General features: G+C 36.5%; 3 protein-coding genes across 8 annotated transcripts; 2 read left to right on the forward strand and 1 right to left on the reverse strand.

Annotated features, from left to right (window-relative positions):
• The first annotated feature begins 49 nt into the window (after positions 1 to 49).
• LOC100883418 (solute carrier family 2, facilitated glucose transporter member 10) lies at positions 50 to 7,793 on the forward strand. Of its 4 annotated transcripts, XR_001097545.2 has the most exons (8): positions 50 to 351; positions 535 to 932; positions 1,002 to 1,553; positions 1,611 to 1,957; positions 2,039 to 2,267; positions 2,332 to 2,549; positions 7,013 to 7,206; positions 7,654 to 7,793. XR_001097545.2 is itself a non-coding variant. In XM_076537611.1 (7 exons), the coding sequence occupies exons 2-7, from the start codon at positions 587 to 589 to the stop codon at positions 3,262 to 3,264; spliced, it is 1,710 nt and encodes a 569-aa protein (XP_076393726.1). In that variant the 5' UTR covers positions 50 to 351; positions 535 to 586; the 3' UTR covers positions 3,265 to 3,335. The 4 variants fall into 4 exon arrangements, 3 of the variants coding, with proteins under 3 accessions (XP_076393726.1, XP_012154106.1, XP_012154117.1); XM_076537611.1 differs by lacking the exons at positions 7,013 to 7,206; positions 7,654 to 7,793 and adding an exon at positions 3,247 to 3,335; XM_012298716.2 differs by lacking the exons at positions 7,013 to 7,206; positions 7,654 to 7,793 and having other exon boundaries at positions 2,332 to 3,335.
• On the reverse strand, positions 3,172 to 10,075 carry LOC100883531 (uncharacterized). 3 transcript variants are annotated; one of them, XM_076537596.1, is made up of 5 exons: positions 9,542 to 10,071; positions 8,864 to 9,047; positions 8,588 to 8,781; positions 6,495 to 6,704; positions 3,172 to 6,419 (listed from the first exon to the last, which is right to left on the reverse strand). In XM_076537596.1, exons 1-5 carry the CDS (start codon positions 9,720 to 9,722, stop codon positions 3,883 to 3,885), a joined length of 3,306 nt encoding a protein of 1,101 aa, XP_076393711.1. In that variant the 5' UTR covers positions 9,723 to 10,071; the 3' UTR covers positions 3,172 to 3,882. The 3 variants fall into 3 exon arrangements, with proteins under 3 accessions (XP_076393711.1, XP_076393710.1, XP_076393712.1); XM_076537595.1 differs by having other exon boundaries at positions 3,172 to 6,704; positions 9,542 to 10,075; XM_076537597.1 differs by lacking the exons at positions 8,588 to 8,781; positions 9,542 to 10,071 and having other exon boundaries at positions 3,172 to 6,704; positions 8,864 to 8,965.
• A 255-nt stretch (positions 10,076 to 10,330) lies between these two features.
• On the forward strand, positions 10,331 to 14,915 carry LOC100875885 (ubiquitin-protein ligase E3C). The gene is made up of 5 exons (XM_003699221.3): positions 10,331 to 10,774; positions 10,866 to 11,319; positions 11,398 to 11,933; positions 12,015 to 14,062; positions 14,117 to 14,915. The coding sequence occupies exons 2-5, from the start codon at positions 10,877 to 10,879 to the stop codon at positions 14,282 to 14,284; spliced, it is 3,195 nt and encodes a 1,064-aa protein (XP_003699269.1). The 5' UTR covers positions 10,331 to 10,774; positions 10,866 to 10,876; the 3' UTR covers positions 14,285 to 14,915.
• Positions 14,916 to 14,942: the final 27 nt, after the last annotated feature.

The raw sequence follows: 14,942 nt of genomic DNA on the forward strand, positions 1-14,942 counted from the left end.
GAAAGTACGCGGATTTTACCATGAATTGATTTTTAATTTGATTTTTTAAACATTGCGACTTTCAACTTGAAAATGAACGAGTACATCGGCATTTCCTTTAATCATATACGCCTATTTATATTTACCGTTGTTTCTATACGGTCTAATTCCGAAAGGGAAAGTGAGGCTGTGTAGCTTTGCGTTGCTTTTGCGCACAGTTGCATCCTCTTGTTTCTGAATCTTTGTAAGATGTCGTTACGGGCGTAAATGACATGAGAACTGTCAATTCCTATATCTACAAATCCGAACCGCAAATGTCAAATCGACAAAAGTAAACAGTGATCGTTTTTGTACTCCTATTTCGTCTAATCGGTAAGTTTCGTATTTAGATCATTTCGCACGAAACAATATGATCACCGAAATGCACGAAACAGTGTTTTTTCTGACAATCCATAGTCAAAATAAAGTTCTTCAAAATTGTCACTTGTATGAAAATTTATATTGTAATTAACTTTCTTAGTACATCTTGTATTCTATATATTGGTAACTTTTCAGGATCAGTAGCTTTAATGTGAATTATTTGAACTGACTATTCTATTAAAGAAACATGTCAGACGAAGAAGATACAGCAATATTATTAAACAGTGCAAACAAAACTGTTGAAACATCTATAAGTAAAGTACCAAATGAAAATTATCAATGTCTGCCCACAAAGAATCTGAGAAAACCGCTTCCAAAACAGACCGACAATTTGACACCGTTAACATCAGGCAATCAAAATGTGTTCGTTTCTACGGTTGCAATTTTGGCAGGTATTGCCTTTGGATGTGATATGGGCATAGCAAAACCTATAGCCCCTTTGATCAAACACGAATTCAACTTGAATTGCTTTGAGAAAGATTTTGTAATAAGTATTTGGTTCAGTGGAGCTCTTATGGGTGGTTTAACTGGTGGTACGTGTAAACAAAAAAGTATTTAATGTCATAAAAAGAATTTTTGTACTAACAATGTTGTATTGGCAGGTTTTTTAATCGATTCCTTTGGTCGACGATGGACTATGATATCTATGTTGATCTTCCTCACTTTTGGTGCAACATTATCAGCATTGGCAAATCATTATATTTTGCTACTTATTGCACGGACCATTTGCGGATATTCAGGATCTGTTTCAGCTGTAGCTCACTGCATATACATGGCAGAAGTATCTGATTCTAATAAGCGTGGATATAACATAATGTTATATCAACTGGGTATAGCTACCGGATTTTTAATTTCCGTCATTGCTGCTGCCGTTAAAAACATAGATTACCAATGGCGATTTTCCATCGGTATAACGGCCGTTCCCGCCCTGGCCGCGTGCATCATCACCATCATATTTCTCCAACGATCTCCACCCTTCTTGCTATACAAAAGAATGGCGAACGTTTCGAAAACATCATCCAAGAGTGCTTGGAACACGGTTTTCACGACTCTGACAATTATGGCTTTCTTGTTGATATTGCAACAAAGTACCGGTAAACGACAAGTGTTATATTACGCCCCAAGATTGTTCGCACTGTTAGGCATTTGTTCCAGTAAGTTTCAAAATGTCTCCTTTCAAAAGTACTTCTCTACATTTTTCGTTTTTTCAGACATTGCAGAAGTTACGGCTTTAATATCTCTTGGCATAGTCAAGGTATTCAGTACGATGTTGTGTCTGGTCATCATAGAAAGATGCGGACGTCGAACAGCTTTGATTACGTCTGCAACTATTTGCATGACAACGATATCATTGTTATCCTTACTCGCCACGATAGATAGAGGCGACGATAATTTAGATATTGTAAATACTCATTGCAAGAATCACCATAGCGAGGACGTTAAAATCCAAAATGTTTTACCTACTGGATCTCCACCACCGTTTCCTTTACTGCCAACTCCATTAGCGGTTATTGCTCCCAGTCCAGAGACATGGACACAAATTAAAGCATCCTGCGAAGTACAACTTTTATTCTAATTCTTTATTCTTGCAAATATGAGCCTCTTCATGAGACTTGATGTAATGTTATCTATTTTGCAGACACAGAATATTATTGTATCCGAAGGTTTGACCGGTGGTTTGCGTATTTTAGCGGTGATAACGCTGCTCGTTTATGAAGCAGCATACGCGTTAGGACTTGGTCCAGTGCCTCTATTGAATCTCACAGAAGTTTTCCCTGCAGCGGTTCGAGGAAGGTGTATTAGTTTCATTTCCATCGTGATATGGATAACGTACATTATTGCTACAGAGTCAGTTAGCGCGATGGCCAGTAAGTTTCAAAATTCCTCTTCCTGCAATATAAAGGTTCTCAATCTGTGTAATTGTTCTTTCAGAATCGTTGACGTTAGCTGGATCGTATCTGTTTTATAGCTTTATGTGCCTCATCACTATAGTTTACGTTTTTCTACTTATCCCAGAAACGAAAAGCAAGACTCTTCATCAAGTTGCTCAAGGATTACGCAAAAATTCCCTCGGAACGCGTATATGCAATAACTTGCGTAGCTTGCCACTTATTTGTCACATCCAGTGGATAAAGAAGTATGACGGCAACGTAAGTAACGGGCAGAGTACGTTAATTTGAAAACGAACCACTCTGCATCGGAATAATCATATAGAATTGCAGTTCGTCTGTAAAAGTATTTAAAAGTCCTCTTTCTTTTTCGTTCTCTTACGTAAGGTTAACTTAAACTTACGAAGTTCAAGACCTGTCAAACACAGTGTTCAGCACGTATAAAGTGCTTTGATAAGATTTCCTTAACTGCCGATTACAGTACATATCATGCGGTTGGAAAAAAGTTCAACGCAAAAGACTGATTAGTTTTTTAATTTCATTCATTCTCGTTTTTTTAACCTTCCTAACTAAATTATTATACGTAGCGATAATTTTCGCCCTGCATCGTTAACACGTTGCATGATACAATCACTTTTAATAAGAAATTTAGTTGAAGATGTAACTAAGAATCATGTAAACGATAATGAACTATACATTTTATAGCGTAGCAGAGTCTCAAAAAGTTTTAAACAAATATATGTTAAATGTCACTTTACTATTAAAAATAGCACTATTTTTTTTATTGCCGTACTTTTAAATACAGATTTATTTACCCCGTTGCAATTTCCCTATATGTAACGAAGACGTGCAATGTTCTCCGGTGCCATTTCAGAAAACAATATTATGTAAAAAGTCTTTTATTATATATAACATTGCTGTATATAAAAATAATTTTTCGTATGTATAATTATTGCAGATTTACAATATTATATAATATAGCGTAATATCATACTTGGCAATGAGATGCAATTGATTTACATACGTAATAAAACTTAATAAAAGAAAGCGTTATCTCCTTTCCTTGTTTCCTACATAGTACTATACAGGGTTCACAACTAATATAAGTTTAATGAAGCGTAGTTGATGTGATTTTGAATAAAATTTCCCTTTGCAAAAATGAGATTTAAAGCTTCGTTTTTGAATTATTAAGACGGAAGACATGGACCAATCAGAGCGCGAGGATTATGCGCGCGCAGCCAGTAGGCTGACGCTCCCGCGTCTGCGCATGCTTAATCCTCGCGCTCTGAAGTTTTTCCTTAATTATTCAAAAACGAAGCTTTGCACCCCATTTCTGCAAAGGGAAAACTTATTCAGAATCACGTCAGCTACCCATTGGACCTACACTAGTCGTCAGACATCCTGTACTTCCAATTAAACTGCCTTCGTATAAAATCAATTTATACACGTTAAAATTTTTCATCGCATTCTGAAACTAAATGTACATCATTTCGAAAGCTAGTGAAACCGAGTAAAAAAATATAAACTTTATAAAGTAAAACTACATATCACTTTTGTATAAAAGTTTTACCCTATGAAACATATATTCTAATCCTCAGAACTTCTTCACGGTGGACCCGCCAAGGGACTTCCTTTTGTTCCATGTCAGAAGTTTCGGTGGCGACAGAACCTGCTCCAGAAATATATGCCTCCTCTCTTTTAAATTTAAGTCAGTATTGCACAAAGACTCGTCGTTCTCGTAGATCAATTCAGAACTTCCCCCGTTCACCGATCCGTCGGAAGCGTGTTTAGCGTGGCTGACCCTGGCGACAGGAGCTAAATTTTCTTTATCGTGCCTCGTACAATCGGTCTTCTTCAAGATCACGGAAACCTTCTTCTCCGAGTCGGGTGATGGTTCAATTTTAATACCGTTGTTCGGCGTGACAACGTAAACCAGCTGCGACTTGGACTCAAACTTCTCCTTCAACAGAGAGAACTTTCGTTTAGGAAAATTGATCGCTTTTCTACGCTTGTCACTTTCTAGCTTCTCCGAGTCGTTCTTCGTCTGCGTGGAAATTGGCACGTCAGATTTAACATCGGGCTTGGCAACATTACAGGATACAGGCTCAGATAAATTATTATATACAACCTTAACGTTTTCAACAGGTACCAAAGGATTCATCTCGACGTACAGATCATTTTCCTTCGAGTCGTCCTCTTTCCTATACGCAATAGAAACTTGCTTCTGCAGTTTCGCTTTGTTCCCCAGAATCGGCGAGTCGGACAGTATCGCGTCTATCAACGGCGTCTTCCTAATTGACTCTATCGTACAGTATCTCACTAGATCCTTAATCGTATCTATTTCACACTTCCCTCGGACTATGGCCTCCGACTCGTCCAACCGGTTGATGTAATTACAAGCAGCAGGGTCCTTCAGATCATTCTTAAACAACGCCCTGGTCAGCTGTGCCTTCTTGATCAAACTCTTCGGGTCCAAATCCTCCCACTGTGTACCCGTGGTGTGGTACACGTGTCTCGGGGAGTTCTCAGCTGTATACTTCCTGATTTGATCTATGGTGTTCACCAGAGTGCTCACCGAGTCACAGCCAGGTCGTTCGTACTCGAATTTCTCGTCGTTGGAAATCTCATCGTGCTCCTCCAAAATAGTATCCAATGCGAACATTCCACCCTTCTCGTCTATCACCACTGGCTTTGCGATATAAAGCATGGAATTCTGTTCCTCCAGGTCCCGTTTGGCAGAAATGTCCTCACTATATTTTGGCTCTCGAGGATCTATCAGGTCATACGTGAGCGTGTCCAGATAGTCGTCCTGCTTCAGAATTCCTCTCAGCAGCGAACTGGCACAGGTAGTGTCAGAGAACTCGGAGCTGTAAGTGGTACCAGTTGTGGTGCTCGTCAGGGTGTCTCTCCGTCGGTCTCTGACTACGCTATCGTCATGAATATAAGTTTCTATGTCCGTGTACCCTTTCCAGCTGCGAATGCACCAGGGAGGCCTGGCTACGCCTAGGGGACAAACGTTCTCATAATCGTGTATAGAAGTCACGCAGCTCATCGTCTCGTCTCTTTGCTGCAGCTCCTTCGTCAGTTTCTCGGTCTCAGAAATTTTCTCACAGTTGTTGAACATTGTAGGAGTTTTCAGTCTATCTCTCAATACGGTAATACTGGTCAGATCGTCGCAGATGTCGGCGAGAGAACGTTCTTTTAATTCGTCGTTGGCATCGGTTTGTCTGTCTGTCTTCTCCTCGGAGTTGTCCTCCATCTCGAGGATGAGTTGAGTGGAGAAACAAATTGCGCGTCTCTTCTGACAGGAGTCTGAGTCTTTAGGAACCTCTTTATCTATGTCTAAACCGTGCGTCGTTGGTAGACAAATTCCTCTGCGTTTTTGACGATGAATGTCTTTCTCGTCGTTGCAGTCTTCTTGGATTTCCAAATATTCGCGAGCGTCCGGCGCGGGGAAGGCATTCTTCGATGAAGCGTTCTCGTCCTTTAAAAATTTGTTGTGCGCCGACTCGCACTCGGACACAACGCGAACGGCAGTCTGCGATTCGTTCTCGGATGTGCAGCTTTGGTTCGTGACGCCATTCTCCGCGCATTCGGAGTTCTGCACGATGTTCGTTAATAAAAATTGCTTGTCCGTTGTGGATTCTTCCGAAGTCACCACTTGAGAGTGATCGATCGAGCGAGACGGCGATGCGAACGAGTTAGGATAAGACTGCTTGAAAGATCTAGGAGTGACGGCTTTGTTGGTTACGATCTCGGACTTCTTCTCGTCGTTGTACTCAGATGCGTCTCCAAATTTCGACGGGTGAAATATTCCGTAATAAACTAACATACTCGACAAGCCGATCATCATCCCTCCTATTATCAAACTCGTTATTACCGCTATCTCTTCAATTTTTATCGAATCTTTAAAGCACAATACGTACACGATTAAGAACGTTATGTTCTCTGTCACGATGATGGAATAAAAGACAAGTACTCTGTACCGAGATTTGCCTACACGCAAATTGAAAAAGTCGAAACAATAAATAAATCCTATGATACAATTATAAATACGTTCTTCCCACACGGTCGGGCAAAACTCTGTGTTTTGGAGAATCACCCAAATGGTCATGGACAGCCAATGTAAACCTGTAACATTGAAAGAATGATAGACATTGTGTGACTGTATACATCTACTTAACGGTACTACAGTGGTATTCTTACCAAGAAACAGCAGAGACCATTCTCTTAGACAGAGGGCCGTTAAAACCAACACTGCTATCCTAGATATTAGCATTCCAGCACGCCAAAGACCTTGAAGAGTTAATACAACCCATGTGGTCTCGTTATGACCAGGGTTTATCTTGTGCATTGCTTTCGTGTATGTACCTATAGCCCAGCTCAGAGAGCAAAGGGATACCGTGGCAGACAGACCTGTTCGATTGTTCATTTAAAAATATAATTCTCATTTTTGTAACCATTTAAATTCTTATAAATATCATGCCAGAATTATGGGCATCAAAGATTTGAACTTCCAGTTCTCTGATAAGTGACAGTGTCAGTGGAAGCCATTTTATTTTTAGCTCTTGAAACACCCACCCTACTCAGGCAAGAGAACATTATTTTTAAAGTTATAGCACCGCATGCTTTTCAAAAAGAATGTTAGTTGAAAGCTTGATGTATTCTAAAATAAGTTAGAGAAGCGTCAATGATATCTTTGCTCTTGTCTTTGTTATCTATAGGGGGCGGATCAAAGGAAGTAAAACTATGGAGCTCTTCAATTTCAGTTTTTTCTTATATTATGGCAAAAGTATTATGATTCTGTTATTAAAGGCTCTATGTATATGAGGAAAATTTATAAATACAAGAACTGTAACACGTTTGTAATTGTTAAGAACAAAGTGCTAATAGAATGAACATGTTCTCAGGATTACAAGTAAGTATTCTTCAGTTTATTTCAAATAGTAGAATATTTTTATATTGGAAATTTTCTTTACAGAGGCAGTTTATGTTATTAAAATTAGTTATGATATTTATTATAATATTTATGTCATTTATATTTTTATTAAGTTTCCTCTGCAATTCGTGTTTACGCACGGGTAAACACTTGAAAATTATAAATTATATTAACAATGAACATAAATATAGCAATTTAATTAATAATAAATCTATTGTAACTGCTCTATCAGCAGAAGAAATGGTAGATATAAGGACTCAATTAAATAATAGAAAAAGTGAATTAGAACAGTATTGTCAAGCTATAACTAGAACTGATTCAAATTTAGATAATGTACTGTCCAATATGATTATTGATACGTAAGTATAGAATAATCTATTATTTATTCCATACAATACATGTTTATTCAAATTTAATATTTTGTAGAGAACATGGGATATCATGGTGTCCTATTTATAAGGCAGCAAGTTCTACTTGGATGAAACATTTTGCAACACTTGGAGGTGTATTAACAGAGACAGCTATGGAACTAATTCGCAGAAATGTGTTACAGATCAATACCATTGTTAGAAAAGCATTTCCACGTGATCGAGATATCAAGAGGGCATATCAAGTATGTGTTATACAAATATTATTAAATATAATAAATATTTCTACTGTAGGAATACTTCTCAATATTATTTTTATTACAGAACTTGAATAAAACCAGAAAATTTCTAATTGTGAGACATCCATTTGAACGTCTTGTATCTGCATATCGAGACAAATTAGAACACATTGAAGGAAGAGATTATTATTATAAAAGATTTGGACGTCATATTGCACATAAATATCACAGATACAGAAAGCCAAATGAAACACAACTTGAGCCAACATTTACAGAATTTCTCCAATTTATAGTAGAAGAAAAGTATTTTGACGAACATTGGGCACCATTTATTGATACATGTGAACCCTGTCTGATCAAGTACAACTACATTTTAAAATTTGATACTTTTGATAGAGATCAAAAATTCTTAATACAAGAGTTAGGTTTAAATCAATATCTGTATGAGAAAAATGATTTGAAAAATATAAATCCTCGTGGAGTCACAACTACTACTTTAGTTAAAGAATACATGCAAAATGTTCCTAGGTCACTGCTTGATAAAATTAATAAGGTTTACGAAAATGACTTTAAACTTTTTTCCTATTTACCTATTTAATACATGAAAGTATTTAGTGATAGTGATGAAAATACGAATGTGATACATAGTTGCATTTAATGCTTATTAATGAAACTTAAGCAATAATGATTTCTACCACAGAGATAACAACCTTAGAATTTTATAATTGAAATAGCCAAGTTAATTGTCCTTACTTGTGCATAGTGGCATACGATGTAATACTGCCATGACATATAGTTGCAATATTAATTGTGGTGCAGCCCCCATAAAAGACTCAAATAAGTGTAGCATGCATATGTCACTTTCTTGTCTATATACCCAATTTTTATCCTTCACAAATCGTTTGCTCCTTAACGAATATATCGTAGCATAAAGTAAAATTAAATACCTAGAAATAAAATAATTCTTCCTCTTAAAAGAAGTGAACAAAAAGTAATTATAAATTAGTAGAAATAAGTCTGAAATAATACCTGTGTAATACTCCTAAAAACAAAAAATGTAATGCCCAGTGTATACTTTTAATAGAACCATCACTGTGATACCATCTCAAACTAAACATTTGAATAACACCTGCGGGTAGTATTGTAAAACTCAAAGCAAAGCATCCCCAAATAAACTGGCCTTGCAAGAAGTATTCCACAAATACAATACTATCTATAACAAAAATTAATTTCATAGTAACTTATTTTTGGTTCCTTAAATACATATATCAAACATACACATTATTTTTTATTATTTTAAAAAACTTGATTCTGTGATGTTGTTATCTAGGTTTATTATTCAGGTGAAAGTTAAACAATGCTTTGTCTTTGTACAATTTTAATTAAAGTGAAAGAAAAAATGTTTAATCAATATTATATTCGTCATAAGACATTAAATGTAAATAAAAGATAGAAGAGAATACATAAAATTGTCGGCGTAACTATTACGTTATTATAGCTGTCATCATATTACAAGAAAAGTACATAAGTATAAACAATGTATAGAGAATAGTAGAAATTTTTACATTCCATGTCGTACATAGAATATACTGAATGTACATTGATTTATTGATCATTCTTTATACTTATTAACACATATTCTTTTATAAACTTCATCATTTTTCATTAAAACAAAGGCAAGTAAGTGCACTTTCGTTCTTCATTCACCTGTTGCTATGTCCATGAAAAAAAAACTAACAGAAGTCAAATAGTAAAGTAAGTCCAATAATCTGAATCGATAATATTCTAATTCCCTGTGTAATGTCACTGTCGATACATTTCTCTTCACAGTTTCATAAGACGAAACATTATCATGTTTTAACTCTGCCGCTGCCATCTTCCCGGCCATTCTTGATTTAATTTTACACAACAGATCAAAGAACGCGTTCTTAAATCAGCTATATATTTTCATTATTTCTTTTTTGTTTATTTTCAATAAAAGTTTAATAAAATTCTATGTAAAAAGTCTTATTTTAATAAAACTCAATAGTTATTCTCCTCTATAAATAAATTATTAAGGAAATTGTAAATTATTATCATTATAATGACTAATTATTATCAAGTTATAACCAATCCCAGTTTACATCATTATTTTCAAATAATTTATACCAATCGAAACAATTTACTTATTTGATCCGTTTTAGCGGTTTTTATAAAATGCCACATTTTTTGTGACGAATATTGTCGTATTTCTCCCCTAAGTTGCATCATATCTTTGTATAAATTTAAAAAATATAGTAGTGAATGTAACGAAAGTAACAATGATGATATTTTTGTATTTTAAAATAAATCAAATTGAAAAAATGTTCATAAAAATGTGATTCTTCTATCATACGTTCTATATTACGTTCATTATAATAAATTATTATTGCATATTCGAACAGACAAATTATTATAGAAATACGGTGTTAAAATTAAATATTGCATATACATATACGCAGGCGCATTATGTGCTTCAATTTGACTGTGAAATAAAATATGGCGAACACTTGATGACTAGACGTATACGTACGGTCTGGTGTTAATAGCTAGTTGTTTTTTTGCTAACATAGTATCGAAATATACGAATTTTCGAAAGTATGCCCGTAATTTAATCGTCGACATAAATCGTATCGAATTATAAATCAAGAGACGTAGAAGTTATCATAGATGTTAACCTTGTAAAGAAAAAAAAATTTCACTGCACGCAAAAGTAAATTAAAGATTTTAGCAAAATCAGCGATGCCATTCATTTTAGAGTCACGTTGAGTATTCGGAAAAATGTGGGGATAAGGGGTAAAATATTTACCAAATTTCGTAGTTTTTAAGACATGACACTTTTTTGCCAAATATTTATATTTAAGAAATATTAACAAGACGGAAACCATCGGTTAAAACCATCAACATTGGTCCTCCTGCGTGGTAACGTACTCCAAAATATTATTTATCCTCAAACGCGCTCATTAAAGTATAAAATACATATAATTAATTGTTATTAAAATACTGCTTATAGAGGAAAAAGGGATGTTAGTAAAGAGAAGTCGATACATCATGTATTGCTTCGAAGGTGATTATAGACGTAAACCTCAACAAAACTTAGCTGGCGCAAGCAGAACAGACGAGGTGTCTGTTTTATTACAGCATGCGCAATTAGAACGTTTAAAAAGAGAACAACAGCGTAAAAGACATAATGCTGCATTGAAAATTCAAGCACTTGCTCGTGGATTTATTATAAGAAAGCATAATAAAATAGCTAAGAGGAAAGAGTTCGATGAAGAACAACAAAGAAGTGGACGTAAAAATCTCAATTTAGATGAGTTAGCACTATATTTTCGAAAATTATTATACTTTTATGATCATAATTTGGATGCTAGCAGACTAGTTTGGATACTACAACATTTTCTAAAGCATCAACAAGAAATTAAACAAAAATCTGTGACCTCTTCCAAATGGTTATGGAGACTAAGGTAAATTTCAGGGACAATAATGTAAATGTACTTCTATTTTTTATTTGATAATATAGATGGAATATATCATTTTTACAGATGGGTTCTACGTATGTGTATGCAACACAATTCTGAAGCCTTAACAAGTGGAGCTTACTCTCTGGCTATACCACTGAGAGCGTTAGAAACATTTACAAATCGAGAAGATACAGAAAAAATTCTACGCGAGAATAGTTACAAACATTTAGAAAACATCTTTACTTACTTGATAAAACATAAATATTTTGATCAACTAAGAAAATTGATAGATAGCAAAGTTCCACCTATGCTGGAACCAACATCTGTGGCACCAACTCCCATTTCAAAATGTTTAATGGACATGATAAAACGACCGTTAGATTTAATTTCTTTTGTAAAACAGGATGACGGCTTTTCTATGCTTGTTTTGCAAGAATTTTGTAAAAGTATACTGTTTCCTAGAATGTCAGATCCAATTAGAATGTTTGTCATTCCATCACTGTCTGAATTCGAAGAATTTCCATATACTCAATTAATCGAATGCATCAATAGAATCGAAATAGAACCCACAATAAGCTTGCTTTATTCCATTTTATCTTTGGAAACAAATCGATTTTGTAAGTATGTAAAATGGAATATCAATTAGAGAGGTCAAAGAACACACTCTGACGAAGTCATTTGGTTTTTGTTTGTTACAGTTACATGCAAATCTAAAGAAGTCTTAATTAATTATTTGCAAGTTCTTGCATCCATGAGTTCAACGATAATACCTCTGGTTGTGGAAGAGAACATAGAACAAGCGGATGACTCAGATTCAGAATCAAACATTAGCATGATAGATCAAGAACAAGCTGATATTCTGCATCAGTGCATAGAAATGTTAAACGAACAGCAACGCGTTCAGGGAATATTACTAGCTGTGGATCGAAGCAAAGACCCTGCCGTGCTGCAACCATTGTGCCAACTCTGTCATCACTTGTTAATCACCAACAAATCAGCTATCCATAAGTATAAATTATTGTACATGCTCGCTTTTAAGCCTGTGTTCTTAAAAAATTTATGGACTGTGCTGCTATCAGTTTGCCAAGTATCATTGTTTGGAGGAGCAACGCCTCTTCTGCAGATTATTTCACGAGGGATCAGTCTTTCCAGCGAAGACACAAAGAAAATAGTTCCGCTATTAGCTGTATTTTGTTCGCTATTTAGTCTACTTATCGCAACGTTACACGATACAGAATTTTTTATTGAAGCAACCGACCAAGCGTTAGACACAAACGGACAGCAAACGATGCCCTTCACAACTTCGGAGCTGGTGCTGCTCTCCAGTCATTTAAAAGGCGTCTGCCTGGGTTTAGTCGAGCTCGCTTTTCCCGACAATCGACCAACCGTACGAGACGATTACAAGAACGCCGTTCTTGGTCCATCGTGCCCCATACAGAGTCAACAGGATACGCAAATGTGGACGCATCTGTTCAAAGTAACGGTTGGTCTGCTTCGCCAACTACACACGCGAGACTTGCGGAGACAATTTTGCCCGGAAGGACACTGGATAGCGTCGAACATCGTAATACCAATCGACAGACCTCAAGATTTCACGTTTCGCAGACGCAGACTGAGAGGATATATCCCCTTCCAAGGGCTGCGATCGTTCACGCGAGAAGAACTAGAGAAAAGATCACCGCTTTCCGTAAAGGAAGTTCGAACGTTGACGCTGCTCTGCGAGATACCCTTTGTTGTGCCATTTAGCGATCGAGTTGCTAAATTTCAGTCGCTGATTTATCGCGACAAAACGGAACAGCAGGGTGAATTGACGCAGTTCTTGCAAGGGCCGTCGATACAAATCTCGGTAAGAAGAAACTATCTGTATGAGGACGCGTTTGAAAAACTGTCCCCGGAAAACGAACCAGAATTACGATTAAAAATGCGCGTACAGCTTGTTAATACAGCTGGACTGGAAGAAGCTGGCGTAGACGGTGGTGGTCTGTTTAGAGAATTTTTATCGGAATTGTTAAAAACGAGCTTCGACCCTAACAGAGGCTTTTTCAGGCTCACCAAGGATAACATGCTGTACCCAAACCCTACGGTACAATTATTGGTCGACGATTTCCCGAAACATTATTATTTTATCGGTAGAATTCTTGGGAAAGCGTTGTACGAGAATTTGTTAGTCGAACTTCCGTTCGCCGAGTTTTTCCTGTCGAAAATCGTCGGTCGTCAGTCGGATGTCGACGTTCACCACTTAGCTTCCTTAGACCCGATAATGTATAGAAATCTTTTGTACTTGAAAAGCTACAAAGGAGACGTCGCAGACCTCGGTCTGGACTTCACCGTGTTGTCCGACGAGTTGGGTGAACGACGAACCGACGAGCTGAAGCCGAACGGAGCGAATATCCCTGTGACAAACCATAACCGGATCGAGTACATTCATTTGATGGCAGATTATAAATTGAACAAGCAGATCAGAGCGCAGTGTTACGCCTTCAAGCAAGGCATCGGTAACGTGATCACCTTGGATTGGTTGCAAATGTTCAATAACAAGGAGCTGCAGGTTCTGATATCGGGTGCACAGATTCCGGTCGACGTGAACGACTTGAAATTGCATACCAACTACGCGGGAGGCTACACTCCTGATCATCCTACGATCACTGCCTTCTGGAAGGTCGTCAACGAATTCAATGACCAGCAGAAAAGGCAATTGCTCAAATTTGTAACGAGTTATAGTCGACCTCCTCTACTTGGATTTAAGGTAAGTGTTAAGTTTCTGGTCTTGACTGGATTCTTATGTTTGATCATTTTTCAGGAACTCGACCCACCGTTTTGCATTCAGCACGCAGGCAGTGAGGACCGTTTACCAACTTCCAGTACCTGTATGAATCTACTGAAGCTCCCTGAATTTCCAGACGAGAAAACTTTGCGTGAAAAACTTTTATACGCGATTCAAGCTGGTGCTGGTTTCGAATTGAGTTAAATATTCTGAATGTTAAGTAATCGTAATTGAATCGATAATACTTGATTGTACATAAATTGTAATCACGTGAATGTTTAAAAACAGAACTCGCTGTTAATTACTAAGTGCTTAAAACGTATTATGTCCGTCCGATAAACAGGAGGACGAGTACCGTTTGAAACACTTGCCCGCCGAGAGATCGATATTAGTTTCCGTGGTAGGGACAGAACAGTTTAAGAAATCTTCGTGGATAAGGCAATAAACACGTAATATTGTCAGGAGGGGCCAATTAATTAGGTAGTATCTTGTAGAAAGACTACCGACACTACAGTGAACAAATGTGTATTATTTATAAGAATATATTTAATTTACTTTAACGGACTTATATGCATCATATATACGCGTGTGTACATCTATATATATGTATATACATATATATATAATATATGCACGCGTACACACAACACACATATTTTGTTTGTTGTAACTTTTTTGCCCTTGGCCTATAATTGTAAATTGTGTATATTTTTTGTATTCAACATAAATGTCGACACTCTGCTACGTAAACATTGAATGTATAGGAATGAATAGAATATATAGATATGTATTTATGAATTCGTTAGTGTAAATAAATGGAAATTCTGAAGCGTTATATACATTTATTACGAATACGTAATTT

The sequence above is a fragment of the Megachile rotundata genome, chromosome 11 (assembly GCF_050947335.1).
Source record: "Megachile rotundata isolate GNS110a chromosome 11, iyMegRotu1, whole genome shotgun sequence".
NCBI classification, from domain to species: Eukaryota; Metazoa; Arthropoda; class Insecta; order Hymenoptera; family Megachilidae; genus Megachile; species Megachile rotundata.

Bases quoted from the DNA above. Each gene is read 5' to 3' on its own strand.
- LOC100883418 (XM_012298716.2), top strand. From the start codon at position 587: ATGTCAGACGAAGAAGATACAGCAATATTATTAAACAGTGCAAACAAA. The intron at 933-1,001 runs GTACGTGTAAAC...TTGTATTGGCAG, and splicing joins TATGGGTGGTTTAACTGGTG to GTTTTTTAATCGATTCCTTT. The intron at 1,554-1,610 runs GTAAGTTTCAAA...TCGTTTTTTCAG, and splicing joins ACTGTTAGGCATTTGTTCCA to ACATTGCAGAAGTTACGGCT.
- LOC100883531 (XM_076537595.1), bottom strand. From the start codon at position 9,722: ATGGCCGGGAAGATGGCAGCGGCAGAGTTAAAACATGATAATGTTTCG. The intron at 8,782-8,863 runs GTATTATTTCAG...TTTTATTTCTAG, and splicing joins TTTTTAGGAGTATTACACAG to GTATTTAATTTTACTTTATG. The intron at 6,705-8,587 runs GTAAGGACAATT...ACAATCGAACAG, and splicing joins TCGTATGCCACTATGCACAA to GTCTGTCTGCCACGGTATCC.
- LOC100875885 (XM_003699221.3), top strand. From the start codon at position 10,877: ATGTTAGTAAAGAGAAGTCGATACATCATGTATTGCTTCGAAGGTGAT. The intron at 11,934-12,014 runs GTAAGTATGTAA...TGTTTGTTACAG, and splicing joins TTTGGAAACAAATCGATTTT to TTACATGCAAATCTAAAGAA. The intron at 14,063-14,116 runs GTAAGTGTTAAG...ATCATTTTTCAG, and splicing joins CTCCTCTACTTGGATTTAAG to GAACTCGACCCACCGTTTTG.